Raw genomic sequence first — 27,195 nt, 5'->3', positions numbered from 1 at the left:
CATAGCTGCCCAGGGCTCTTCTTGTAAGCACTGAAGTGAGATCATTTCACAGCTACCGCTCTCCAGCAATCCAGCAGCAGAATGTTGCCTTGTATTGCCCCCAACCTTGCCAGGCTAGGAGAATGCACACGGGGCGCAGATGCCTCTGAGTGAAGAACTCCCTGTGATTTCTTGATTGCCCTTGCAGGGCTGTAAATGGCCAAGCAACACCCCCTTCAGGGGGCTGCTCTGTTGAATGTGGTGAATCTGGACCATCCCCTCTGAGAAAGAGACAGCTGGCCCTCCAGACATGCATGAGGGGCCATGGTGGAGTCATCAGGCATGGAGAGGAGACATTGGCTGCTTTGGCGGAGACGCAGCTATCTCCAGGTGAGAAAGGATTGTCGCACGGTACCAGCAACTGAGTGCTGCAGACTGAAGAAGTCCTTCAAGCAGATTATTGGAATGGGAATCCGTCTGCCAGTGCCAAAATGGGTCTGGAAACACCCAGATGCAGGCACACATTGCCATTCGTAAGATGGATGCTTAGCATACACACACTCACGCACATTTGAAATGCACACATCACACACACATTCTTATAAATACAGGCACATATGCATATGCATGTCGTTGTTGGCATCCTTCAGTCTTGAGAGAGCCTGGGTATGCACACCCTTGAGGGGTAAAGAATTTACTCAGTTGGTTTTATGGCAGCTGTGAACCTGGCTGAAGAGACCCACTGGAGAGAGACATTCGCTGCCGCATCTGTCACATTTAAAGGTGATGTTTCCACCCTTTGGGCTCTGTCTTCTGCGAGCTCTTTTCTCCTCTGCTAAACTGGACACCTTCCTCTTGGAACTCGGGAGACCTCTGTTAAGCTCTTGTTTCCAAAGGCTGCGGTCTTGAGGGCGATCTTCCCAGTTGTCCACATCCATGTCCATTTCTTTGAGGTCTCGCTTGCACACATCCTTGAAACGCAATGTTGGGCGTCCTTTGAGTCTTTTTCCAGATGCCAGTTCACCACGGAGGATGAACTTTGGGATGTGCCCATCATCCCTGCAGCACACATGCCCAAGCCAGCGGAGGCGTCTCTGTTGGAGGAGCGTTTGCATGCTGGGTATGTTGGCCCGTTTGAGCACCTCAGTGTTGGTGACTCTGTCCCTCCGGGAGATTCCAGAGATTCGACGAAGGCAACGCATATGAAAGCTGTTGAGCCTCTTTTCCTGGTGAGAGAATAAGGTCCATGTCTTGCTCCCGTACAAAAGTGTGCTGATAACACATGCATGATACACACAGATCTGTGTGTGTTCTCTCGGGCTGTTGTTTTGCCAGACCCTTTTGTTCAGTCTAGACAGTGTTGTGGCAGCTTTTCCAATGCGGATGTTGAGTTCCGTTTCAAGTGAGAGGTTGATCGCAAGAGTGGATCCCAGGTATATGAACTCGTTCACCACTTCAAGTTCATAGTTGTTGATCTTGATGGACAGTGCTTCCTCAACTCCTTGGCTCATTATGTTCGTCTTTTTTAGGCTTATAGTAAGCCTGAAGTCTTGGCAGGCTTTGGAAAAACTGTCCGTTAGGTTTTGAAGATAAGTTTCTGTGTGGGTTGTCACTGCTGCATATTCAGCAAAGAGGAAGTGTTGGATAAGGGCCTCCCGAGTCCTGGCTTTAGATCTGAATCTTGCATGTGCACATATACATAAACGCCCCACCCCTCAATCATAGAATCGTAGGACTGGAAGGGACCTCAAGAGGTATCTAGTCCAGTCCCCTCCACTCGTGGCCGGACTAAGGATTATCTAGACCAGTGGTTCCTAGACTCATTCCGCCGCTTGTGCAGGGAAAGCCCCTGGTGAGCCGGGCCGGTTTGTTTACCTGCCGCGTCCGCAGGTTCGGCTGATCACGGCTCCCAGTGGCCGCGATTCGCTGCTGCAGGCCAATGGGAGCTGCTGGAAGCGGCAGCCGGTATGTCCCTCGGCCCGCGCCGAGGCCAGGGATGAGGGGTTTGGGGTGCAGGCTGCCCCAGGGCTGCGGAGGGGAGAGAGGACTCCCCCGAGCCCTTTTTCACCGCAGCAGCCTGGGACCTGGGGAGAGGCACCTCTCCCCGCCGCGGCAGCTCCAGGGCTGGGGCTGGGGAAGAGGCACCTCTCTCCTCTCCAGTCCAAGCCCCTGCATCTGCGCACCTGCACGGCCCTTGATAGCCTGCTGCACAGCCACGCAGCTTAGAGGGAATTTAGGTCTAGACGATCCCTAACAGGTGTTTGTCTAACCTGCTCTTTAAAATCTCCGATGATGGAGATTCCACAACCTCCCTAGGCAATTTATTCCAGTGCTTGACCACCCTGATAGTTAGAAAGCTTTTCCTAATGTCCAACTTAAGTTGTAGCAAGGATGGTTTAAGCCCATGGCTTCTTGTCCTACCCTCAGAGGTTAAATAATTTTTCTCCCTCCACCTTGTAACAACCTTTTATGTATTGAAAACTGTTATCATGTCCCCTCTCAGTCTTCTCTTCTCCAGATTAAACAACCCCATTTTTTTCAATCTTCCCTCAGAGGTCATGTTTTCGAGACCTTTAGTCATTTTTGTTGCTTTTCTCTGGACTTTCTCCAATTTGTCCACATCTTTCCTGAAATGTAGCACCCAGAACAGGACACAATACTCCAGTTCAGGGCTAATCAGTGTGGAGTACAGCAGAAGAATTACTTCTTGTGTCTTGGTTACAACACGTCTGATATTACAGCCCAGAATAATGTTTGCTTTTTTTGCAACAGTGTTACACTTAAGCTTGTGCTCCACTATGACCCCCAGATTCCTATCTACAATACTCCTTCCTAGGCAGTCATTTGCCTTTTTGTATGTGTGCCACTGATTATTCCTTCTTGAGTGGAGTACTTTGCATTCGTCCTTATTGAATTTCATCCTATTTACTTCAGACCATTTCTCCAGTTTGTCCAGATCATTTTGAATTTTAATCCTATCCTCCAAAACACTCACAACCCTCCCAGCTTGGTACCATCCGCAAACTTTATAAGTGTGCTCTCTATGCCATTATCCAAATCATTGATAAAGATAATGAACAGAACCGGACCCAGAACATCCCTCCAGAACCCCACTCGATATGTCCTTCCGGCTTGACTGTGAACCACTGATAACAACTCTCTGGGAATGTTTTTTCCAACCAGTTATGCACCCACCTTATAGTAGCTCCATCTAGGCTGTATTTCCCTAGTTTGCTCATGAGAAGGTCTTGCAAGACAGTATCTAAAGTCAAGATTTACCATGTCTACCGCTTCCCCACATCCACAAGGCTTGTTACCCTGTCAAAGAATATACATATGTATGGATATGTGTACACGTATGTATATTCTTTGAGAGAGTAACAGAGTAATGTATATATACAGGTCTAGCCACTTAGATACACTTAGATACTCCCCTGTGGCCAGATCTATACACTGTACACACACTTCCACATATACATGTACATTTGCACACACCTATGTATATAGACATTTATTACACCCCCCCACACACACTTACAGACACATCTAGTGTCACCCTCTTCACTGACATGCCAGGTCCAGCCCAATGGAAGTCAGTGGGGTTACCGAAGGTTGGCATCATCGCCCTAGACCAAAGTTGTACACATACAGATACGTCCCAGCACACAACACACACCCATTCAGCCAGGCCCACGGTGCGCACATAGACACATGCAGACTCTACAAAATCACCGGTGGGCCAGATCCTCAGCTGCCCAACACAACCCTCCCCTGATCCTGGCGCCTCTGGGCAACGGGCCGTCCCCCTGGTGCAGCAAGGGTCTCGGCACACAGGGGAACTGGCACCGAAATGAAACTTTAATTCGTGGCCCGGGGCCAAACGCAGGTGCCAGGGGCTGTATCCACTCAGTCCCTTGCCTCCGGTTCAAGCTAGAGCAGCCTCCTGTGGCTACTGTACCCCACAGCTCCCAGGGCTCTTACAGCAACCGGGAATCCCCAGGCCAGGGGACCCCATCCACCCTCCCTCCCCTCCCCGGCACGGGCAGGGCAGGCAGGGGAAGCAGGGATCCCACTGCAGGAAGGAGACGCCCCGGAGCTAGGACGTCTCCAGAGCGGAGCCAGGCAGGGACACGCGTCGCCCCAGCACCTCCAGCCAGCAGCCAGGGCACCGACACGCGGCATCCCAGCGCCGCGGGGACACGGGCAGGGAGCTCCGGGCACCAGGCTCGCCGCCGCCCCGGGGAAAGGGCCGCACCTGAGCCGCTCTCCAGCATCCCCGCGGCTTCCCGGCGGGCTCCCTCCAGCCGCTCGCCCCGTCTAGTTCGCAGGGTCCCGAGCGATGGCGCGTCCGTGTCCCGTCCCCCGTCCCCCCCCAGGTCCCAGCCGGTCCGAGTCAGCTCCTCAATCCCCCCCCCCCGCAGCCCCTTCCTCCCCGGCAGCCCCCCGGGCACCTCCCCAGAGGGGGTCCTCCCCGTGCCAGCCCCCAGGCAGGAGCGGCACAGAGTCAGCCCGGGGACCCCCGGGCCAGGCGGAGGGGAGGGGTCCTCTGCTTCCCCCCGTGCTCGATGCCCCTAGGCAGGGGCGGGGGGATGGCACCGACCGTAAATGGCACCTGCTCCCCCCGGGAGGGGCGGGGCGGCCCTGGGGGGGGGTGCTCTGTGCTGCAGCCCCCCCTCCCCACACCAGCCAGCGGCGTGGCCCCAAAGACACCCCCCTTGGAGACCCCGCCCGGGCTCCTACCTGGCGATGGGCGTTGGGCTCGGTGAGGTTGGTGTTGTAATCCCAGGCGGCGGACACGCTCCGGAACAGGACCACCTCGGCGGAGCTGTTGTACCCCTGCGCGAAGACGGCAGCCCCCGGCTCGCTGGCGCTGGTGTCGGGGGGCAGGAGCCCGGCTTCCAAGGCCACCGCCCCGCCGAGCCAGAGCAGCAGCAGCCGCAGAGCTGGGGGCATCCTGGCACCCGAGCGCGCCTCCCGCCCAGGGGTCTCCCCGGAGCGCCTGGCCAGGGAGCCTCCCGCAGCGGCCGGCGGCTTATAAGCTCTGCCCAGACCCTGCCCACCGAGCCGGCCTCTCCCAGCAGATAAGAGGGAACATGTTACTCTCCCTTCCGCGGCGCGCAGCGGGAGCCCGAGCAAAGAGCGACTCGCGGTGCCAAAGTCCTTCCATGCAGCGCAGGGAGGGGAGGGGAGAGGGAATTGGGGAGGGGGGGAGAAGGGGAGTGGGGAGGAAGAGGAGGAAGGGCGAAGGGGAGAGAGAGTGGGAAGGGGGAAGGAGGATAGAGAAGGAGGAGGGAGAGAAAAGAGAAATGGGGGGGACAGAGGAAGGGGGAAGATGGAGAAAGGGAGGACCCGGTGGGAAGGAAAAGAGCAGAAGGAGGGAGAAGGGAAGATGGGGGGGCACTGGGACCTGGCTCCTTAGAGCTCCATGAAAGCAGGATCCCTGCTTCCCTGGGCACTGGGCCCCTTGCCCCCCAATTCCATCTCCAAAGGAATGCCAGGCGCTCCCCCTCTGGGCAGCCAGCTGCCTCCCCATGCAGCCCCCTGTGCCCGCCCGGAGCCCAGCTTCTCCCCTGCGCCGTCCGCCAGCTGAGGGTGCGCAGAGGTTGGAGGGCAGGGAGCCACACCGGCCTGGGCTGAGCTGGGATAGGCTCATCCTCGCTTTGGGGTTTCTTTCCTGCCCCCCTCCCCCAGTCTCCCAGCTGAGCTCAGGCAGACACTTAGGGTGGCTTTGGCAAGTCCCCAGCTGCAGGCTGCAGCCCAGAGCCTGCTGGTGCTTGGAGAGGTGCAAACTGCAGTCCCTGGAATCCCACTGCTGCGAGCAAGGGGAGCAACAGGCCCCAGGAAGAGCCTTTGCTGAGCCCTTGATCCCACCAGGCCAGGGGTGCATGGATTTGTTCTGCCCTTTTCCTGTGGATAGGATCCTCGAGGGGGTCGCCAGCCCCCTTTTCCTTCTCCTAGCGCTAAATGGGTTCCTGGCTGGATCCCAAAGAGGGATCTGGGGGAATATGGGAAAGGGTGAGAAGCACTGGCCTATTCTGCATCTGGTCAGGTGGAGATCAGGGCTTGCGTGAGTTTCACAAGCCAGGTAAGGCGGGGGTGGTGCTGGCAGGATGGGGCTCACATGCAGGAGGAGAAGGGTAGATTATTCCACCCCCTTGGCTTGGCTGAGCCGCCTTTGACCCAGGCTGCAAGTTCTGCTTGGTTTCTATCAGTGGCTGGCCCATTCCTTTCCCCTGCAGCCTTCGCTTCAGCATAGACAGATCGCGGTGCCGTTCCACCCCGGCAGCTCTTTTGTTCCCGAGCTCCATGAGCTGACAGCTGGCCAAGGTCACCTTGGCCAGGGCTTGCACTGGGCTACTGACCACCAGTCTCATCACACGTCCCGAAGTCGTCACTTTCCTTCCGCCACTGAACTGAGGGTGTAAAGCTTGTACCTACCCACCCAGGAGCAGGCACGTAGCCAGCTCACCCAGGCTTGCTGCAGCGGCAGGGGACATGGCCAGCACCCATCTACGCAGCCAACCTGAAATGGGAGATACCTGCACAGGCGGCTGGCCGCTTTAATGGGAGACAGCCCAGCCTCAGATACACACACACACACTGGCCCCCCAACACAATTAGCTCATCTCCCAGAGGGGGGAGATGAAGAGGGTCATCGTGGCACTCAAGGGGTCAGACGTTAGCCTGATGAATAGCTAGGCCAGACCTCCTGGGAGCAGGTTCGGCAAACCCGTGAGAGTCCCTGAGGTAGGGTCCGCAGGGAGATCCCTAGGAGGGGAGACAGCGCTGAGCTAAAAGAGAGTCCAAGAGCAGACCGTGAGAAGGATTCGGGGGCAAGCAGCCTGGCCAGTACCAGGTTTACAACGGCGCCACACTCGGAAGGGGCCCATAACGACTACATGGGGGCCCACAAAAGGTCAATCCGACCCGGAGCCTGGGAGTCTGCGCCTTATAACAGATCTGGAAAGGACTTAAAGGTAGCCCAGAAGTGGCTGAGAACTGAGCCAGGAGGTGGGCAGAAGACTAGCCCAGGAGGAGCAGAAGCATCTTCGTTAGCTTGGACTTTTGTTGTCATGCAAGGGGTTGAATTTGTTTAGTGATGAGTCCGAGTGGTCACGCTGCATCACCAACACTGCCCCATGTAGAGAAGCTCAGGGGCGGGAGGAGGAAACTGAGGCAGAGACGAATCAGGGCCACCCCATTCCCTGAGGCAGCGCTCAGGAGGCAGTGCCCCTGTACAATGCCGTCCTCCCCACCCCCCTCAATGGGGTCCAGGATGTAGCTGCCCCATCATTTTCTATTCATTTTGTTTTGCTGGGGTTTCCCCACCCAGCAGCCCTGGCACTGACATCAGCTGTCCCTGCCTCCCAGGGAATGCCTCCCTGCTGGGCCTGGGAGCACTCTCCCAGGACAAGAAAGCCAAATAAAATCACATCTGTGTCTCTGGCTGCCTGTGAAAGGAGGATAAAACTATGCAGCAAGGGGTTCCTGATGAGCTGATGAAAAGAAGAGAGACCACCCCTGTGGGAGCTGGTCGGCAACACACAGGCTCTTTACACAGCCGATCCTCTGCTGTCGGAGCACGGGGCTGGGAGCCAGGAGACATGGGTTTTATTCCTGGCTCTGCCACTGTTTCACTCAGTGACCCTAGGCAGCCCACTTCCCTGCTCCCTGCCTCAGTTTCCCCATCTGGAAAATGAAGGTCATAATGCTGACCCGCCTTTGTAAAGATCTAGGGAAGAAATGCACAAGGACTAAGCATTACTATTGAGGGCTTCTGCAAAGAAAACCTTCTGGATAGAAGGATCTTTGTAAAGAGAATCCCATGTCCCTGGGTCCCCCTGTGAAATAAACCATTGAGAGGACTCCGTAATTGAGCATCTGGTTAAAAGACACCTCTCCCCCGCACCTGAAAGAAATGTCATCTGATTGGAAGATGGCCTGTGAAAACAAGAATCCTTGGATATTTAGGTCGTCAGCTCCTTGCGGCGGGGACTGTCTGTGCTGTTTGTACAGCGCCTTGCACAATGGGGTCCTGCTCCAGGACAGGGGCCGTGAGACACTTCTGCAACCCAAGTAAAAGTCAGACTACTTGTGGGTTAAAGCTGGTTAGTTCTCATCCGCTCTACGTGCAGGAGATCTGTGCTCTCAGCGGTCTTGCTGAGAGCAGCAAAGCCCCACGGCTGTGGGCTGTCGGCCTTCAAAGGGCTGCGCCCAGATGTTCTTGCTGAAATTCTGTGCAGCTCTAGGCACCAGCCTGCAGAGTGCAGGGATCCAAACCCAGCCCATGCCGAGCACTGCAGCTCCCACTGACTTTCATTGGAAGTTCAACATGTGCTCGCCCTAGGGGGCGTAGCTATGGGCGGGGGGGGGAGGGGGCTGTTGAGCCAAGCTGCTCCAATGGGAGCTTGAGCAGCACACTCCCCAGGGTGCAGGGGGAGAGGGCACAAGATGCACCATGGTGCAGCCTGCTCTCCTCCCTCACTGGGGCGCTGGCCCAGCCCTGGGGTGCCCCTGAGCACAGCGGCTGTGCCCTCCTAGCACCCTGGGAGGCATAAACCACCTCAAAAGGAGGCAGGGCCTTGGCTCACCCCTGCTTGGCCATCCGCGCTGACTAGACACTCAAGGTCAGCAGGAGGTGCCCTCCGAAGGGATGGCACAGCAGACGTGCCCCCCCATACGTGCCTGGGCTCTCAACCCGTGTGCCTCCTGAAACCCAAACCCTTCTGCCACCTGCAACACGGGCTGGCGCCCATCAGGCACAACTGAGCCCTGAGCAGGCACGCTGTGAAACCCCCACCCCTTAGCAACATGAGGATGGTCTAAAGCTTGTAACCAAATTCGACAGGAGACCCTGGCCCCAAACACAGCCCCAAGTCCTTCTCCTGCAAAGACGGCTGTCATAAATCCATTCCCTTCCCTTCGATGTAGTGGTATCGTGCCTGATATCCCTGCACCACTGAGCACCCTCAGCGCCCATTGACAGCAGCTGGAGACGTGGGGTATTGACCCCTCAGAAGATGAGCCCCACAGACCCTTTGATCCAAAGGGAAATGTTTCCCAGCCCCAGGCTGAGATTTAGGGGGCCCAGGACAGAACATGCAGTCTGCTTGGAAGGAGGAGTGGGGCAAACTTGGCTGAGGGAGGGGCTCAAAGGTGAAGCCTCCAGATTCAGAGCTGCTCTAGGGGCAGAACAGCACCTGCTGTAAATCAGAGCAGCCCCAAAGGTGCTCTAATTTACTGCAGCCTCCCAAGTGCTGCCTCTGGGTTGCTCTGCATTCCAGAACATCTGAAGCCGCATACAATGAGGACACAACCCCCCCTGACCCTGACACCCCCCAAATGGCCCCGGGGCCCAGCTTTGCTGTGTAGGGGCACGACTGGTGGCTGTGTGCTGTGCTTACTGAATGATTCTTTCCTAGCCCCCTGCCACACAGCTCCAGCTCCTGTTCCCTGCTGAGCAGCATACAGGGGCCAGGGCTGGAGCCAGAATCAGTCCATAACACAATAGGGGCCCGGTCCTGCCTCCCAGGAACACCCGTCCAGCCCTACAGACTGCAGTGAGGGGCTGCATGGAGACCAGGAGCTAGTTGGAAATGAGTGACGTTTGCACATGAATGAGTTAGTAGAAGAATAAACAATGAAAAGAGCAAATACAAGTCATCACAGGATCCTTTCCTTCCTGCGGAGAACTGGCTCCACGCTGGGATCCCGGTCACTCCTGGCAGGCTAGTAAATACACCGGCCTGTGTTTCACCTACACCGGGAAGCGTTAGGCATGTGGAATCTGACTCCATGCCTTAGGTCTGAGATCTCAGCTAATGGGGTGGGAGAGAGGATCAGTTCCAGGGGCAGGTTAGCAGCTTATCGCCCTGTACAGAGCATTCACAATGACAAAGAAAAACCACATTGAGCCAACTGTTTGGAACTTGCGACAGCGTGGCTCTAGCTATCTTAGGGGGCCTCTATTGCCAGAGTATCTGAGTGCCTCACAAACTTGAAAATATTTATCCCCTGTAACGAAGGGCAGCGCAGTTATTCCTATTTGACGGATGAAGACTGAGGTACAGAGAGATTAAGTGACTTGCCTAAGGGCACATAAGCAATTAGTGACAGCATGAACAGAACCCAGGTCTCCCAAGTCCTATGCACAGGCCCTAACTATTGGCTGATCATCTGTCTACTGGGCTAACAGAATGATCAGTTCTAGCTTGCTCTCCCAAGCTGGCTATTAAAGGGTTAACTGGACCTGGACTTCCTACTTCCTCTTGATTAAATAGCTTTCCCTGAACAGGGCTCCCAGTTTCCCCTGTGGATCACACCCAGGAAGGCTGCGTCCATGGGTATCCACAGGCTATCCACAGAGCTGTTAAATGACCTTTGGTGGCAGACTGAGCTCTCTGTGTGGGAGAGTCATGCTAGGACGGGATGATGGAAGCCGCCCATAGGCTAGTGGCACTCCCTGGTTGATGGGGCACTAAGCAAAGGGGAGGGCAGTGATTTGCTGAGGGAGTTAGGTGCCTACCGCCCACAGATTTTTTCAATGCAAGTTGGAAGCCTTAATCAATCAAATCTGACCAGTTGGCTCAATCTCGGGAAGTCTAAGTGGGCAGCTAGCAGAGCCGACGAGACCTCCTCTGTGATGCGGCAGGCCACCCATGACAAACCTCCTGCTGCTTGCGCCCATGTGACAGAGGTCATCTCCTGCATAGCATCACCCACTGCTTCCTGCACCAAGCCCATAACTTCTCTTTACGCTCTTGGACCTAAAGCCTGCAATCCACCAGGCTCCTCTGTAGTGTCACATCCCTAGAGTTAGGTCTTCAGCTTGCACAGGGACTTGTGCTTACCTTGTCAATAAGCAGGGGGTTATTGGTTATCTGTGGGGCTGCGCGTCATGGCAGAAACCAAGGACTTGGCTTGGGAGAGAGTGTGCCGTTGTAGTTAGAATAGGAAAGAGGGACCTTGGCTGAGATCGGACACTGAACCACGCTGGGCCTCTGTGAAATGGGGACAGTCTTTTCCCTGCCTCATGGGGATTATTTTGAAGCTTCAAGGAATAATGTTTGTAAAGTGCCTTGAACTCCTCCAATAACTGGTGCTCTAGAAGTTTAGTGCAGCTCCCGCTGCAGTCTCTGGTGGGAACTAGTACTTAACCATGCTCTTGACATGACTGGTGCTCCTGGGGAAGGAAGCCGGCAGATCCCTGAGGCAGCTCCAAAGTTCTACTTTGCCTCACACAGCTGGTCCATTCAGTTAAATCGGGGTCAGGGGGAATCTTCCCTGCAAGGCTTTCACATCTGATCAGCTTCTCCTCACTGTCGGTGGCTCCCTTCAGACCTGTGGGTGCTGCTCATTTGCTGGCTGGAGGAGATGACATAATCATGCAAAGTGCTCCCGTGTTTCGGAGGGGGCTGAAGGTGATGTCCCAGCCCCAGGATGGTGCTAGAGGAGATGGCAGCAGGAAGCAGAGCTGGCAATTCAGTAGGGGGCGCTCTTCCTTCTGAGTCAGTACAAAACCCGCGTCAATGCTGTGCTTCCAGAGATGCCACCTTTGGCATGAGACTCGCAACTGAAGTCCAGACCATTTGTGGGCAGCAAAGTTCCTGTGAAGCCGTTCCCAAGAGTGAAGGTGTGAACCCTGATGTCCCAGCCAAATTCTACACAAGGCAGTTATACCCTGCCTCCCTAAGCTCTGCCGTTTCAGCGGACGGGGGGCAATATTCGACGCTGCCACTCCTAAACTGTTGTGAAGGGTTGCTGTGCGCTGTTAAAAAGTGGCCAGGTTCTATCCCAGAGGCAGTTGCATGGCAGCAGTGGTTGCAACAATATGTGTGGAGATCATGGGACCTGAAATATGCTGAAGAAATGGAGGAGTTTCATTAAGATCTTAAGGAAGGACGTGAAACGCTTTCCTCCAGAGCCACAGGCGTGACTGTGGTGCCAGTGGAAGGAGAAAGCAGAAAGGCAAGGGAGCTTCATGAGTCACTGTCTGGGTCTAGGTTTCAGAGGAACAGCCGTGTTAGTCTGTATTCGCAAAAAGAAAAGGAGTACTTGTGGCACCTTAGAGACTAACCAATTTATTTGAGCATGAGCTTTCGTGAGCTACAGCTCACTTGAGCTGTAGCTCACGAAAGCTCATGCTCAAATAAATTGGTTAGTCTCTAAGGTGCCACAAGTACTCCTTTTCTGTCTGGGTCTAGGGAGTTTGTGGATTTGCTGTTAGGAATCAAGCTTGGAGACCCTGCCATGCCCAGCAGATTGCAACACTGAGACCAGGCTCCGAAATCCCAGCTGTGACACTATAAACAACTGGGAAAGCGGAAGCTCTCCGAGAAATTCTGTTCCCAAATGGGTTCAATGGTGGGAGACGTAGGAGACGCCTTTGGAAGCTTTAATTAATGAGGTAGGATTTGGGAGAGCTTGGGAGTGTTATGGAAGGAGAATTCACTTAGGAAACTTGGGGCCTTGAAAGCCGGCTTGAGAAGGGCCAGCTGATTGATGAGTTATACTAATCATTGTTTCCATTCATGTCATGCTGCGGGAAGACGTCAAAAGGACAGGCCTAAATTCAGCTTCCGTTCTCAGCTACACTGGGGTAAATACAGAATAATTCCATGGACCCCAGTGAAGATATTCCAGATGAGCGCGGTCTGAATACATCCATGGATGGTTAAGTATCTTGTGGGCTGATAGCCCAGTGTAGCCCCTGGAGAAATCAATGGGAGTTAGACACCTAAACCCCTGTGAGGGTCTGGGCCCAAAGCTCTCTCTCATTCAATACAACAATAGCTTTCCCACAATGCATTGCCAGTGAATTGACAGAGCCACTTCCAGGGGTGAAAAGACAACCTGAGCCTCAAGGGTCTCTCTGCTAGCAAGGCGCCAGCCAGTGTGGAGATTTCAGGGGTGGAGCCTCTCTGGCCAGGATCGTCTTCTGTTGGGGAATAATTCTCCCACCCTAGTCAGAAACAAGGAGCAGGCAAAATCTCTGGAGGAAGCTAGTTCTCGTTAGGTGTCCAGCCCAACGAAAACAGGAGGACAGGTCCATCCGTGACTATTAGCTGGGCAGGGCAGGGAGGCAAAACCAGGCTCTGAAGTTTTCCTAGCCCCTGTTTGCCAGAAGCTGGGAATGGGCGACAGGGGACGGATCACTGGATGATGACCTGTTCTGGTTACTCCCTCTGGGGCACCTGGCATTGGCCACTGTCGGAGGACAGGACACTGGGCTGGATTGACTTTTGGTCTGACCCAGTCTGGCCGTTCTTATGTTCTTAAGCCATCAGAGATACATTTGGAGAAACTTGCAAGGATGGAGATATTTATCCAACCCCCTGAGCAGTCTGAGGTTTGCCTATCGTGGGTTTTAAGGCTCAGACTGATACTGAAGACCTCTAGGCTTATTTTTATTGCTTGTTGCTCTCTTAAAATGTCTGTTCATGCAGCAGGCAGAGAGCGTGACACACATCGAAGTATAATGAATCCACATGGGGCAGACAACAGAGTAGATACAAATCATTGACACACATGGGATACCAGGGCTTGAAGTGCTGTCTGAAGAGCTCTAAGCCGCACTAGCATGTGAGCTGAAGGGAGCTGCACCTTAGCAGCACTGGTAATGGATCTTCTATACTCTGTCGCCAGTTGGGAAATCAGGAATTACTTATTCATCCACGCAAAGCCAGGAGGTTATAATAGGTTGTCTGGTTCTTATGCTCGTGCTGAATGTATCTCAAGGAGAGAAGAAGGTGAGACTGTTCTGGAATTCCACTGCCACTGCTCCCAAGCCGACCCAGTTGCCAATTTTAGGTTGGATGTATTCCTGGAGGATTCATCACATGATATAATCATTAATTAAATATTAATCTTTAATTCCTGGAGACTCCAGGATAATCCTGGAGAGTTGGCAGCCCAGCTTCCTCTCACCTTCCATCTGAGATTCTCAAAGTGCTTTGCAGACATTAAGGAATTACTCCTCAACAGAAGACGATCCTGGCCGAAAACAGTCACATGACTGGTCAGGATGTCAATAATTCCAAGACCTGGGGCAATGTCATGCAAGAATGTGTGTGTGAAGAGCTGGAGGTATCTGAGCTGTACTGGAGAGGAAAGGATGGTCCAGTGGTTAGGATGTGAAGCAGGGACTTAGGAGAGCCTAGTTCAATTCCCTCTTCTGTTATAGGCTTCCTGGAGGTAAGTCCCTTAAGGCGCATCTACACTGCATTGTAAGCCCAGGCTGTGGGCCCGGTGCTTGTGGACTCGATGGTTCCAAGCCTGTGCTTGAGCTTCCACCCTGCGTCGTAAACCCGGGTTGACAACTGCCAGGCCCGAGTTTCACAGCTGTGCTAACGGGCCTGTAACTGCACCTCACAGACCTTCTGACTCAAGACTGCAACTTGACCTGTGTCCACACTGCAAAATGACAGGGTGGACACGAGCCAGGGTGGGACTCAAGTTCTGACCCACTCCACCAGCAGGGTCCTAGGACCTGGGTCCTGAGTGCTGGCTGATCTGAGTCACACTGATATGCGCGTGGCCGGAAGGGGGCCTTGAGCTCACCCCTGAGTCAGAGCCCGAGCTTCGTGTGCAGTGTCGACAGATCCCCTGGGCATAGCTACACAGCAGCTGGAAGGTTAAGTCCCAGGGTGGGTAGACATATCTACGTTAGCTCTCCTTGCTCCAACACCTAAAAATAGCCATGTGGCCACGCCTGCTCTATCCGTTGTACTTGGGCAGCTAGCCTGAGCCCCCTACTGCGACTTCTAGGTGTCGTACACGTATGTCTGCCCGCCCTGGGAATTACACCTCCCCTCTGTGCAGACAAACCCTTCACTTCCCTGCCTCAGTTCTCCACCCACAAAATGGAGACAGTTGGACTTCACTAGCCTGTATCATGAAGGTAAATGCATTAAAGATTGTCAGATGCTGTGATAATAGGGGCCGTATCAGTGCCTTTGATCTCTGCTTCCCACTAAGCTAGCCGAGATAAATTGCAGTGTTCTCTGGACTTCTCATTTCATGACCTAAAAAAACCCTGTTTCACTACAGAAACAGCAGGCTCTAATGAAAGAGAATTCCCAGGATGACCGCTAGGCATGTTTGGATGTAACAGTGATTGATTTTGGATGCTGGGGTGAGAGATGGTCCAGATCTGTTGGATCACTGAATTAATCCCTTCCCTGTAAGAGAGGCATTGAACTGCGGCTGCGAAAGGACACAAAGAAGCTGCTTCATATTACAGGGAATGTCAGATCAAGACCTATTGAGATAAATGCACAGGTGATGTCAGTGCATGGCCAGATTTTTAAGGGTATTTATATCCTCAGTGGACTTTAATACCCTTTAATACTCTCAGTGTCCCCCATTATGTTAAACGAGGATGTGAGCATAGCAAGGGGAAGGGAGTTGACACAGGTCATGCGGTGAGTCGGTTGCAGAGGCAGAAATAGAACCCAGGTATCCTGACCCTAGTGCCACACTCTAACCACTAGACACCGCTCCCCCAATATCAAGTTAAAGAACATACATGGGCTCCCCCTAATGGTAGGCTCAGCGGCTTTACAGACAGTTCCTTGCAAGGACTTGTTCAGAGCAGTTTATCCAGAGGGGAGCTATTGACACTGATTCTCCTCTGCTTTACTCTTCACTGCTACCAGAAACCCCAACCAGGAAGCCTCACTCCAGCTGCCTGGACCCTGAGCCACCAGAGGGGGCTGTGGGTGGGGCAAGCACTCACTCCCCGCCAGGCTAAGCGTGTCATCTCCCCCCGCAGCCGGAGCCGCAGGCCCGAGACGGCCTGTGTTCTGCTTCATTGGAACTCCAGGCAAAGCAGACAAGAGGGTCTGGAGGCAGTAAAGGATGTGGAAAATGTGTTGCCATGGAGACAGATGCGAAGACGCCCCTCGGAGAGCGTGAGAGAGCCAGCAAGCAAGACAGAGCGAGAGAGCTCCGAGGCCAGTCTGTGCACCCACACACAGGCCTGCTTACGCTCCACGCCGGCGGTCACATGGCACACACACAGCTTCACACACGTGCAAACAGATCCACATCCCACAGAGGTTTACACAGATGTGCAAGTACCCGTTGTGACAAAGTTCCTCCTCGACCTTGGTGGGTCTTGCGCTTATTGGCGGATTTGCTGGCCTTGGAGCTTCACGGCAGCCCTCAGCTTGGCCGTTTTTCTGAACCCACAGTCCCGGTCGACTCCTCGTGTGTCTGACCAGGAATTGGGAGGATTTGGGGGGAACCCGGGCCTGCCCTCTACTCCGGGTTCCAGCCCAGGGCCCTGTGGAATGCAGCTGTCTAGAGTGCCTCCTGGAACAGCTGTGTGACAGCTACAACTCCCTGGGCTACTTCCCCATGGCCTCCTCCCAACACCTTCTTTATCCTCACCACAGGACCTTCCTCCTGGCGTCTGATAATGGTTGTAATCCTCAGTCCTCCAACAGTCCGTGTTCTCACTGTCAGCTCCCAGTGCCTCTTGCTCCCATCTCCTCACACGCACACCACAAACTGAAGTGAGCGCCTTTTAAAACCCAGGTGACCTGATTAGCCTGCCTTAATTGATTCTAGCAGCTTCTTGATTGGCTACACGTGTTCTAATCGGCCTGTCTGTCTTAATTGTCTCCAGAAGGTTCCTGATTGTTCTGGAACCTTCCTGGTTACCTTACCCAGGGAAAAGGGACCTACTTAACCTGGGGCTAATATATCTGCCTTCTATTATTCTCCTGTAGCCATCTGGCCCGACCCTGTCACACCGCCCACACACAGGTTCACCTGTATGCAAATAAACACACATCTACATACACAGGTGCGTAACGCATGCAGCTTTACGCTCCAACCCCTCCACTGACACATGACCACGCAGACCTAAACTCAGATAGAAGCTCACGCGCACAGATTGCATACACACGCGGCACCGGTCGTGGCACATTTGGTGGCTATGGTAGCTATTTACTGGGCCAAGTGGCATTGTGCAGCTTGCTTCTGTTCTGCAGTGAAGCAGGGACGGAATTCGTTATTTCACTCCATTATCATTCTTATTCTGCTTTTAATTAATATAAAAATGCATCCCTGGTGCAGCCAATTTAGCCTGGCCACCCAGGAAGAGGGATAAGATCTCTCACTCCCAAATATAATGGGAAACTTACTGGAATAACACACACATCCTCACACACCCATATACCCTCCCTCTCTCTCTCTCTCTCTTTCACACACACACACACACACACACACACACAAACTCATTCCAAGCCCTTCTCTTGAAACACACGAACAGTCTAGGACCAGATCATGCCTGGCCCCTGAGCTGTTCATCATCATCTAGGGTGTCCAGGTGCCCGGTTTTCAACCGGAAAGTCTGGTCGAAAAGGGGACCGGACAGATCTCCTGACCGGACACCTAATGTACAGCTACTGCAGGCGGGGGAGGCATGGAGGCAAGTCCCTCCTGACCCAGGTGGGAATAGGGAGTGGGAGGGGAAAAGCAGTGAGCGATGAGGGGAGTGGGGAAGAGGAGTGGATGGGGGCAGGACCTTGGGGGGAAGAGGTGGGGCAGGGGCAGGGCTTTGGGGGAAGAGGCAGGGCAGGGGAGGTTCCAGCACTCCTGCTGGAGTGTCCAGTTTTTAAATATTACCCCGTTGATCATCATCATGTTTATTACGATCGTGCCTAAGAGCCAGTTAAGCACAGTGTGGCTCCATTGGACAGGCACAGTACAAACATAGCATACCAGATGGTGCCTGCCCCGAAGGAGGGTGGGCTGACAAATCCACAGCCTCTGTGGGAGGGGAGAGGGGCGAACCCCAGGGCAGGATGACAGGGTTTGTGTGCTGGTGTGCCTAGGGTGTACTCCCTCCCTGCTCATAGCCGCGATCCTGAATGCACGGGACATCAGGTGTGAACGCAAACCACAGGTGGCTGTTGCCATGTTTGAGATGCGCCAAAGCTGGAGTGTGGAGAAGGCTCATGGGCCAGGGGGTCTAGCGAGGAGACTCAGTGGCTCCTAGCCTGTGATCATGGGAACTTGGGTGTTGTTTAGATTAACCTGCGTTTAGATCGCAACAAGCCTCAGTCAAACACCAGGCCCTGGGAAAAAAAGGGGGGGGTGTTGTTCTGCCAGAGAATTACTACGGCAACCGCAGGAAACGTGACGCTCTGCACACCCTGAGGCCCATTGTTTTCCAGAGTGGACTGTTCGTGCGGGAGGGGGGAGGGATGCTGCCAGCTCTTTTTGAACGGAAGAACATTTCACGCTATCTCCAACTTGAAATCCTTGGGCCCAGCGAAGTGACGGGGAGTTTGGCCATTAACACCAATAAGGCCAGGATTTCACCCTTGGTATCTGTTCCCTTTGGGGGTCCCTCCCCCAGTTCCCATAACCTGAAGCAACAGTCACTGAGACTGGGAAATCCATTATTGCTTTTTGTGTCTGTGAAGAATCTGGTGACCAGGAGGGGGACTGGAAAACAACCAGACCTGGTGTGGGACATGCATCACAGGGCTGAACACGTGCCAGGTCACTGAGCTGGGGAAGACAACTTCCGAAGTGCCAGCTGAGTCGTTGAGGGGGCACGTTTTTAGTACTGCCAGGGGGACAACCCTCTCTGATTGGCTGCTTTCCCCACTGGCTTGCCCACCCCCTAGGGAAGAGCTGCCAATCACAGCTGCTGCAGAATTCTCTCCCCTCCCATCAGGAGCTGGCACCGTTTTCCCAGGAGGGGAGATGAGACGAGAGAAGAAAGGGTCCAGCTGCTCAGTGGGGCTCTGCTCCATCCTCCCCTGTGATGTGAACACTGGGGTGGCTTTTATTTGCTCCCCCCTTTTCCTTCCCTCCATGCAACACCTGGCCTGGGAAAAAGGGAAGGGGACCACACTGCAGCCCCACCATCCAGGCCTGGAAAAGTGGGAGGAGACCATGCTATATTCCCACCACCCAGGCCTGGGAAGCACCCACGGAGTCAGTGCCTAAGCACCCTGGGGCACAAGGGGGCACTTGGGAAAGTTCTTTATGATTTCTTTATGATGAAGTTTATGGCTATATGCAAATCAGTCCATTAATTAACTGTCATAAAATATCACACACACAGCTACACAACCTTTACCAGCTACGAACAACAAAGAAAGAACAAATATCAAGTCCATAGGGGAGGAGTGGGTGTGTGTGCGCGAGAGAGAATGTCTCATTCTGTAACATTCTGCACCCCAGTGGAAACACAAATGCAACAGGTGGGGGATATCCCCTGCATTTAAAGGAACACTACACAAAAAAACCCACCAGAAATACCACCCCTGCATCTCTTTTTGGTTACCTATATCACAATTACCCGTATAAATGTCAGCCCTGAAGCCCCAGGGAGCTCACTATTGACACCTGCTGGTGATTAGGAAGAAGAGCAGCCCAGAGCTCCTGGAGAACTCCAGATGGACAGGTTTCAGAGTAGCAGCCGTGTTAGTCTGTATCCGCAAAAAGAAAAGGAGGACTTGTGGCACCTTAGAGACTAACAAATTCATCATGCATCCGATGAAGTGAGCTGTAGCTCACGAAAGCTTATGCTCAAATAAATTGGTTAGTCTCTAAAGTGCCACAAGTCCTCCTGTTCTTTTTCCAGATGGACAGGGGCTGCATAGGGAAGGGAGCTTTCTGCTGGCATCTGTTGGTGAACATGGGGAAGTGACTGAATGGGCCAGGCCTCATTTAGATTTCAGATGTGTGACAGTTTGGGTCATTTCGGTTAAAGTACAGTGAGGTTTTGAGTTGTGGGACAGTAAAATGCTATTATCCCTAGTGGGAAATGAAAGGACCAGGGAACTGCACCAGATGTGCCTGGGTAAGGGAGGTCATCCTAACCAAGCTCACAGTCAAGCACAGTTGTGTAAGGGAGCCTGGAGCGAGCTGAAGGAGAGAGAAAAGCGCTCGGTTTTTGTGCTGTGAGTTCCTTTCTGGCAGTGAGGGTTCTGACACGGGTCCCTATCACTGATCCCTTTCTGAAGATGCAGCATTGAATCATAGAATCTCAGGGGTGGAAGGGACCTCAGGAGGTCATCTAGTCCGACCCCCTGCTCCAAGCAGGACCCATCCCCAATTAAATCACCTTTGAGGCAGTAGATGGCTCTGAGGTGTCCGAGGGGTCCGAGAGAGCCGATGGCGCTGAGGTTGGAATAGCCTGGGGTGCTGTAGGTTAGCGGGGAGGTGCGCTGGTAGAGCGGATGGGGAAGAAAGGCAGGCTTGGAAGAGTAGGCAGGCTACAGCTGAGGAGAGAGGTGCAATGCCACAGCAGAAGTTTGCAATATGCATTCTGGGCTCCAGCCAGCAGTTTGCTCCTCTGTGACTGGGGTCCTCGTGGGGAGCCAACCGTGGTCACTCAATTAGGGTGAACGGCAAAGAATGGGGCAGACAGTCCCCATAAAGCTGGGGGAGATCCCAATACTTAGATTTACAAAGCCAGCGTAAAACAGCTTCTTTATTACCTCACGGGTTACTCAGAAGTCCAAACACCACAGTTCCCTTAAAGTGATCCAGCCTCAGGCCTCCATCCAGGTACCCACGTCAAATATGGTGAAAATTTCTGTAACTCTTATTTCATCATATAAAGGAAAAGGTTCTCCCAATCCCAAGGGATCGGATACATTATCTCCCGGGTTAACGAATGTTTCAGATCTTACCCAAATACACGCTACAGCCAATGCTTATTAACCAAACTAAAATTTATTAAAAAAAACAAGAGAGAGAAAGTCTGGTTAAAAGGTCAATACACATACAGACATGAGTTCAATTCATTGAGGTCCAGATTCATAGCAGAGATGGTGAGCTTTGTAGTCACAAAGAATTCTTTTAGAAATATTTCATAGGTTATAGTCCAATGTGCAAATCTCATATTCAGGGCATCCCAGCATAACTGGGACCTCAGTCTTGTGACTCAAACTTCCCCTGATGAAGCCTAAGCAGATCTGAGATGACAGAATCAAGACCCAAGGATCTTTTATACAATTTCATGTCTTTTGACAAGTTGGAGTTTCTCAGGGAACAAAAGGTCATTAGGATGACTTGGAAGCAGGTCCGTCACCAGTACTTAGCTATACGAATGAACATAAGGCCGTTTGCTTGTTCCTCCACCATTCACAGGACATTTCAAAGAGAGATGAATCCCATATCCTGTGTTTACAATTCATTTAAAGGATAGGATGTTCTTTTGACTTCTGAATTATCAGAATACAGCATAGACAGAGACTGTTGATTACGTCGGTTGACCCTACTCATACATATGTAAATACACAAAACCACAAACGTTCTCTCCCCACTTTTCTTATGAGGGTTATTTATTTTGCATGCGTCACATCCTCTCACTTTCCTCTTGCACTTTGTATTCATTGCTTTGCAAGGAACTCCCTGGGCTGGATTCTCCGCTGCCCTGCGCCATGCCTTTGTGTTCACCCAAGCAAAGTGAGTGTAAAACATGAGCAGGCTGACTTGGCACTGGTGTAAGTGACGACACCAGCTGCAGGAGAATGGAGAAGGCAGGGGCCCCCCCGCGTTTACACCCACCTGCCTCCCTGCTCCAGTCGGGACTCATGGCGCCAACTCTTCCCTGCATCAGAAGCTGGGGCTTTGCTCTCCCTGCCCTGCCCAGGCACCTCGTGGAAAAGAGCTAATATCTGCTGCTCCCTGACATGACATTAATTGGGTGCAACAACCAGAAAACAGAGGACAAGCTGCTCTACACAAGTCCAGGGGGCAGGAGGCTGCCCAGACTCCTTCCGCAGGGCTAAGCAGAGGAGGCGGCCGCGCTGGCTGTGGATCCATCCCCCTCACCATGGAGAGCCCCTGCAAAACGAGGATTAGAAGAAAGGGGCCGGGGTGGGTGGGAGAGAGCATGTCAGAGGGAACTGAGTTGGTGCCTCTTATCGACTCGCCCCTAGCGAGGCAACAGCACCGGGGGGGGGGGGGGGAGAGGTTGGGGCTTGGCTGAGCGCTGGGCAAGGAGGTGACTCAAGTGGCAGGATGTGCCGTCACGTGCAGTCTCCGAACTGCACCTCGCAGGGTTGCTCTGGTAGCCTGGCTTGGAATGTTACAGCCCTGGCAACCACCAGAGGTCCAAGGCAATGCCCCCACTGATTGCCCCTCCACTCCTTGGCATACTCAATACAGTGGCTCAAGACCAGATGGGCCACGCAGACTGAACTCCCCTTGTCCTCCGGGGGGGGGGGCACCCCTGCAAGCCAGGCCGGGGGGCAGCATGGGCAAAGCTGGCATTGCCTCTACCCCATGCAGTATTTGTGTTGTGGATAGAGAGCATTCAGGATCCAGGGATGCTGCTCCGGGACCCTCCAGCAGCTCCAGGGTCACTAAGCAATTAGACAAGGAGGAGAAAACCTGTTTCTGGAGGGGAATTGCCACCATAGTAGCAAACAGCTGTGTGGGTGGAGAGGTGTGTTTGCAGAAGGGTAGCCTGGTGGTTGGATTGCTAGTGGGGGACTGAGGAGACCCAGGTTCAATTATTTGGTCTGCCACAGGCTGCCTCTGTGACCTTGGGCATGTCACTTCGGGGCAGACCTTTCACGGTATTTAAGTGCCTAGTAGTATTTTCAAAAGTGCCTAAGCCAGTTACCTGCCTAACCCCTGCAATGAGAGTTAGGTGCCCAGGCACCTTGGCAAATCCCACCAGGGGCCTATCTGTATCTCTTGGTGCCTAAATACCTTTAACTATCTACCCCTTAGGCGCTCTGGCCCAGAACCTCAAAGGTCACAAGGCTCCTAACTTCCACTAGTTTTAATGGATGTTGAAATCAGTGGAAGTGAGGGGTCTCGGCCTCAGTAAATGGGGCTAATGGCACTTCCCTGGTCGATGGGGGTGTTGGGAGAGATGGCATTCAGCTACTGTGGGGACAGGGGCCCATATTAGCACCAGCCAGAAGGGGCTGCGTGCAAACCAAAGTGCCCAGCCACAGAAGGGCCCTGCTAGCTGGAACAGCTCATTGAAGCTGGCCCCAAGGAGGAGTCTCTTCCCCCTCGGTGCCTCTGTTTTCCCCACCTGTGAAATGGGGACGATGATCCAGACCTCCTTTGAAGAGTGCCGTGAGTGGGACAGATGGGAAAACACTAGATCAGAGCTGTGGTTTTCGCACTGAAATGCCCTTTTCCCATTCATTTTAATAGGAAGCAGGTGTTCAAATCCCCAGCGAGCTGTACACAGTCCACCCTACACACTTCACTGTTTTAGCAACTCAGCTGCTAGTAGTGACCCAGGTAAGAGATTGGGTTAAGGACTTTATTTTACCTGGACTTGTTCCCACCGACTCGGATCCTTTCCAGGGACACAAGCTCCGTTGCATGAACCCTCCTGACCGCAGTGGTTTCAGTATCCTGTGGTCACAATGCCCCCCTCAGGAGCTGATAAAACCACTGAAGCCAGGAGAATTTTCCTCTCCCCCGACCCTGGTTTTAAATGACCCCGGTTTATTTACTTATGAATGCAATCAATTATCATGCCGCCTAATGCGCTAAGCTGCTTTCCCAGATGCTGGGATGTTGCAGGAAGGAAAACAAACAAACAAAAAGAGTCTCGATTCCTAGTTTTTCATAAAAACAGCCCTTTCGTGAGTCTTTTTAAACAGCCCTGTTTCACAGTTAGTTTTCGGCCTGGGATTACTAAAATAATTATGGAACATTCGACCGAAGTGCGGTGTCCCAGGCAAGCAGCACCAAGAAATTAATTTAAATTAATCTGAGCATTATGGCCAAAGCTTAGAATGAAAAACCGAATATAAAATCCAGCTACTGCTGTGCTATCTTCCTAGAGCCGCGTGACTGCAAAGTTCAAAGCTCTTCCTTCCTCCGCCTCTCTGCTTTTACAGCTCCAGCATGGCTTCTTGAGAGGTGTGAGTGTAACATGGGGAACAATGACCGCAGGAAACTCTGAGCGTGTCTGCATGGGGGTAAGAGCTCCCTGGCCCGGCCACGGCTGGCCTGGGTCAGCTCACTCAAGCTCGTGGGGCTTGGGCTGGGTAGCCATTCAGGCTCAGGCTGGAGCCCGAGCTCTGGGACCCTCCACCTGCAGAGTGTCCCAGAACTTGTGTTTCAGCCCGAGCCCGAGCGTCTCCACAGCAATCCTTTAGCCCTGGAGCCCAAGTCCCACAAGCCCAAGTCAGCTGACCCAGGCCAGCTGTGGTTTTTTATCCCCATGTGGACGTACCCCAAGAGGCCAAAAGGCACCTGACCTGGAATCAGAGCTAGTGCAGCGAAAAGCTTCCTAAGTGCCCAGACTTATCTTCACAGGCACTGGGGGTGAAGCCCATGGAAACCCATTGGATGGCTACCTAGCAGCTTCCTAGCAGGCCCTACGGTACAGGCCACAGCCACTCAGCAGAGCAACAGCTAGAAGAGAACTCTAATCCCACTGCTCCAAAGGCACTGGCCTCAGCACGTGAGCTAGAAGAGAATCTCCCTTAACTTTCAGCAGTACTGGGCTTGTGATGCATAGGTGAACACTTCTGATTCTAGCCAGTAGAGGGCAGTAACATACATAGACACACACGTTCCCTACAATATACTTGCACAAGAACCTTTCCTCTTTAGGTCTTTGGGTGCAACCATAATACAAATAACAACAGTGTCGCCCCCCTGCCCAGTGGTAGCAGATGCTGGGACTCTGTGGGTTGGATTCCCATGGGAGGAAAAATCTGTGACACAGAGCTGCATATATTCTTAGTCCTTCCTGCTCTGGCATGTGGTCCCAGCACCCTACACAATACCTAGGGCCCTGTCCAGAAGCTACCAAACAGCCATGTGATGGGGGCCTATATACAGCCACACCCCGTGATCTGGATCGGAGCGGCAATCCTAGATGAGAAATGCTCTTCCCCAAGCTACGTGACCCCCCTGACACACAAGGTCTGGAACAGTGCAGCTGAGGAGCCCAGACCAAGGTACTGCCATACATCTACACGGCAAGCAACCCCCACGACAGCAAGTCCCAGAGCCCAGATCAACTGGGGCTTGTGCGGCGGGGCTAAAAATAGCAGTGTAAATGTTCCCGCTTTGAGCCACATGCCCCTCACTAGGCTCCAGCCTGAGCAGGAACGTCTACACTGCTGTTTTTAGTCCCGGCGTGCCAGGCCTGTGAACCTGAATCGGTTGACCTGAGCTCTGAGACTTGCTACCACAGGGGTTTTTTGCTGTGTAGACGTATCCTAAGGGTCCAAGAGCACTCAGAGGGGGTTTGTGGGGGGTGAGACAGGAAATATTTGGGGTCAACAGGTGGCATCCACTCTCATTGAGTGCCAGGCAGCAATGTCAGCTGGCATGGGGCAGGGAGGCCAGTATCATGTATAGCTCATCAGCCATTAGACGATTCTTGACTCTAAGGATGATTCTTGCTGCTGATTGAGCCTGAATGCCAGTAACATTTGTTATTGGCCACCAGCAAATGTCTCCTTTGAGCCACTGGCTGCTAAGCCCAGGCCACAAGGGAGTACCTGGGTCGACACATGCAAAACCAGACCCAGGAGCGAGAGGCAGCGCTGGGGCTGGTTGGCAAGCGAAGCAGAGTCCTGACAGACCGAGTACAGGGATGGATTTTCCCTCTTCTCACAGCTGCAGAGACCACTGCCCCTCTTTGCAGAGCTTACAGGCTTGGCTGCAAACCCACAGGGCCCAATGGCGCCCTGCTATGTCCCCGGGGGGGCAGGGAGTAGCAAGGATCCTGGTAGGGAAGGCACCAGCCCCCGAGGGCCTCTAGGCTGGAGCTTGTGCTGTTACATGGCCCGGGGTCAGGACACTTGTAACAGATCCATAGCCAGCTAGCCCCTTTGGCTGCTGTTGGTTGCCCCAACTGGAAAGCTGGCAGTGTGCGATATGGACAGCCCTGGGCCAGGAATCTAGTCCCAGTGGCTTTCTAGTTCCTATCCTCCTCACTGCTCTGGTCATCATCTCTTGGTCTATCGTTGGTTTTTCAATAGCCCCTGCCATTGTGCTGGCAAGAGTGCTGCAGAGCAGGGCTGAAAAGTCACTGTCAACACATCCTAACTTTAAACAGTGGGCCATGAAGTTGCAAACCCGTTCCACACACCAGGGTCTCCAGAAGGCCCCAGTTAGTTAAACTGGCTTTATGGGGCTTTCCAAAAATATCTTTGAAGGTAATTTGGTGCCAGCTTCTCTCCACTGGGGGAGAAATAAAGTCTCATTAAAATATAGATTGAATTCCTGCTTTAAAAGCTACAGACCAAACCAGACAGCTGCTTCCTGTCTGTAGCTTAATGGGACAAGATGGGCTCCAGCCAGGGTGTTAGTGGGCGTAGGAGCAGACCTATTTCACTGGTGGCATGAACTCCAGTCTAAAAATGTCTCCTCTTCGGCTGTGAGAGGGCCTGGGCCTTGTGTGAGTAAGGGCTCAGTGCCCAAGAACTGACACATGGTTTGTCTTTGTCAAGGTTCCTTCCCCACTCTGAACTCTAGGGTACAGATGTGGGGACCTGCATGAATCCCCTCCCCCCCCAAGCTTATTTTTACCAGCTTAGGTTAAAACTTCCCCAAGGTACAAACTATTTTACCTTTTGCCCTTGGACTTTCGCTGCCACCACCAAACGTCTAACAGGGATATAATTGGGAAAGAGCCCGTTTGGAAACATCTTTCCCCCGAGAATCCTCCCAAATCTTATACCCCCTTTCCTGGGGAAGGTTTGATAAAAATCCTCACCAATTTGCATAGGTGAACACAGACCCAAACCCTTGGATCTTAAGAACAATGAAAAAAGCATTCAGATTCCTAAAAAGAGTTTTAATAGAAGTAAAAAGAATCACCTCTGTAAAATCAGGATAGTAAATACCTTACAGGGTAATCAGATTCAAAACATAGAGAATCCCTCTAGGCAAAACCTTAAGTTACAAAAAGACACAAAAACAGGAATCTACATTCCGTTCAGCACAGCTTATTTTCTCAGCCATTGAAAGAAATCAGAATCTAACACATATCTAGCTAGATTACTTACTAAGTTCTAAGGCTCCATTCCTGTTCTTTCCCCAGCAAAAGCATCACACAGACAGAGAGAGAGGCTTTGTTTCTCCCTCCCCCCAGCTTTTGAAAGTATCTTGTCTCCTCATTGGTCATTTTGGTCAGGTGCCAGCAAGGTTATCCTAGCTTCTTAACCCCTTTCAGGTGAAAGGGTTTTTCCTCTGGCCAGGAGGGATTTTTAAAGGTGTTTACCCTTCCCTTTATATTTA

At 52.9% G+C, this 27,195-nt stretch overlaps 1 protein-coding gene across 1 annotated transcript in view; it reads right to left on the bottom strand.

The window, feature by feature from the left end:
• ACE (angiotensin I converting enzyme) overlaps positions 1 to 5,119 on the bottom strand; it is a 59,372-nt gene extending 54,253 nt beyond the window's left edge. Inside the window, exon 1 of the mRNA XM_048830157.2 lies at positions 4,720 to 5,119. Within this exon, the coding sequence (XP_048686114.2) occupies positions 4,720 to 4,932 (213 nt within the window). The 5' untranslated portion in view covers positions 4,933 to 5,119. The remainder of the gene's footprint in view (positions 1 to 4,719) is intronic.
• Between the last annotated feature and the right edge of the window lie 22,076 nt (positions 5,120 to 27,195).

The sequence above is a fragment of the Caretta caretta genome, chromosome 27, assembly GCF_965140235.1.
Source record: "Caretta caretta isolate rCarCar2 chromosome 27, rCarCar1.hap1, whole genome shotgun sequence".
Classification (NCBI taxonomy): domain Eukaryota; kingdom Metazoa; phylum Chordata; order Testudines; family Cheloniidae; genus Caretta; species Caretta caretta.
The sequence above is the reverse complement of the archived record's forward strand: the minus strand, read 5'-3'. Positions and strand labels throughout refer to the sequence as shown.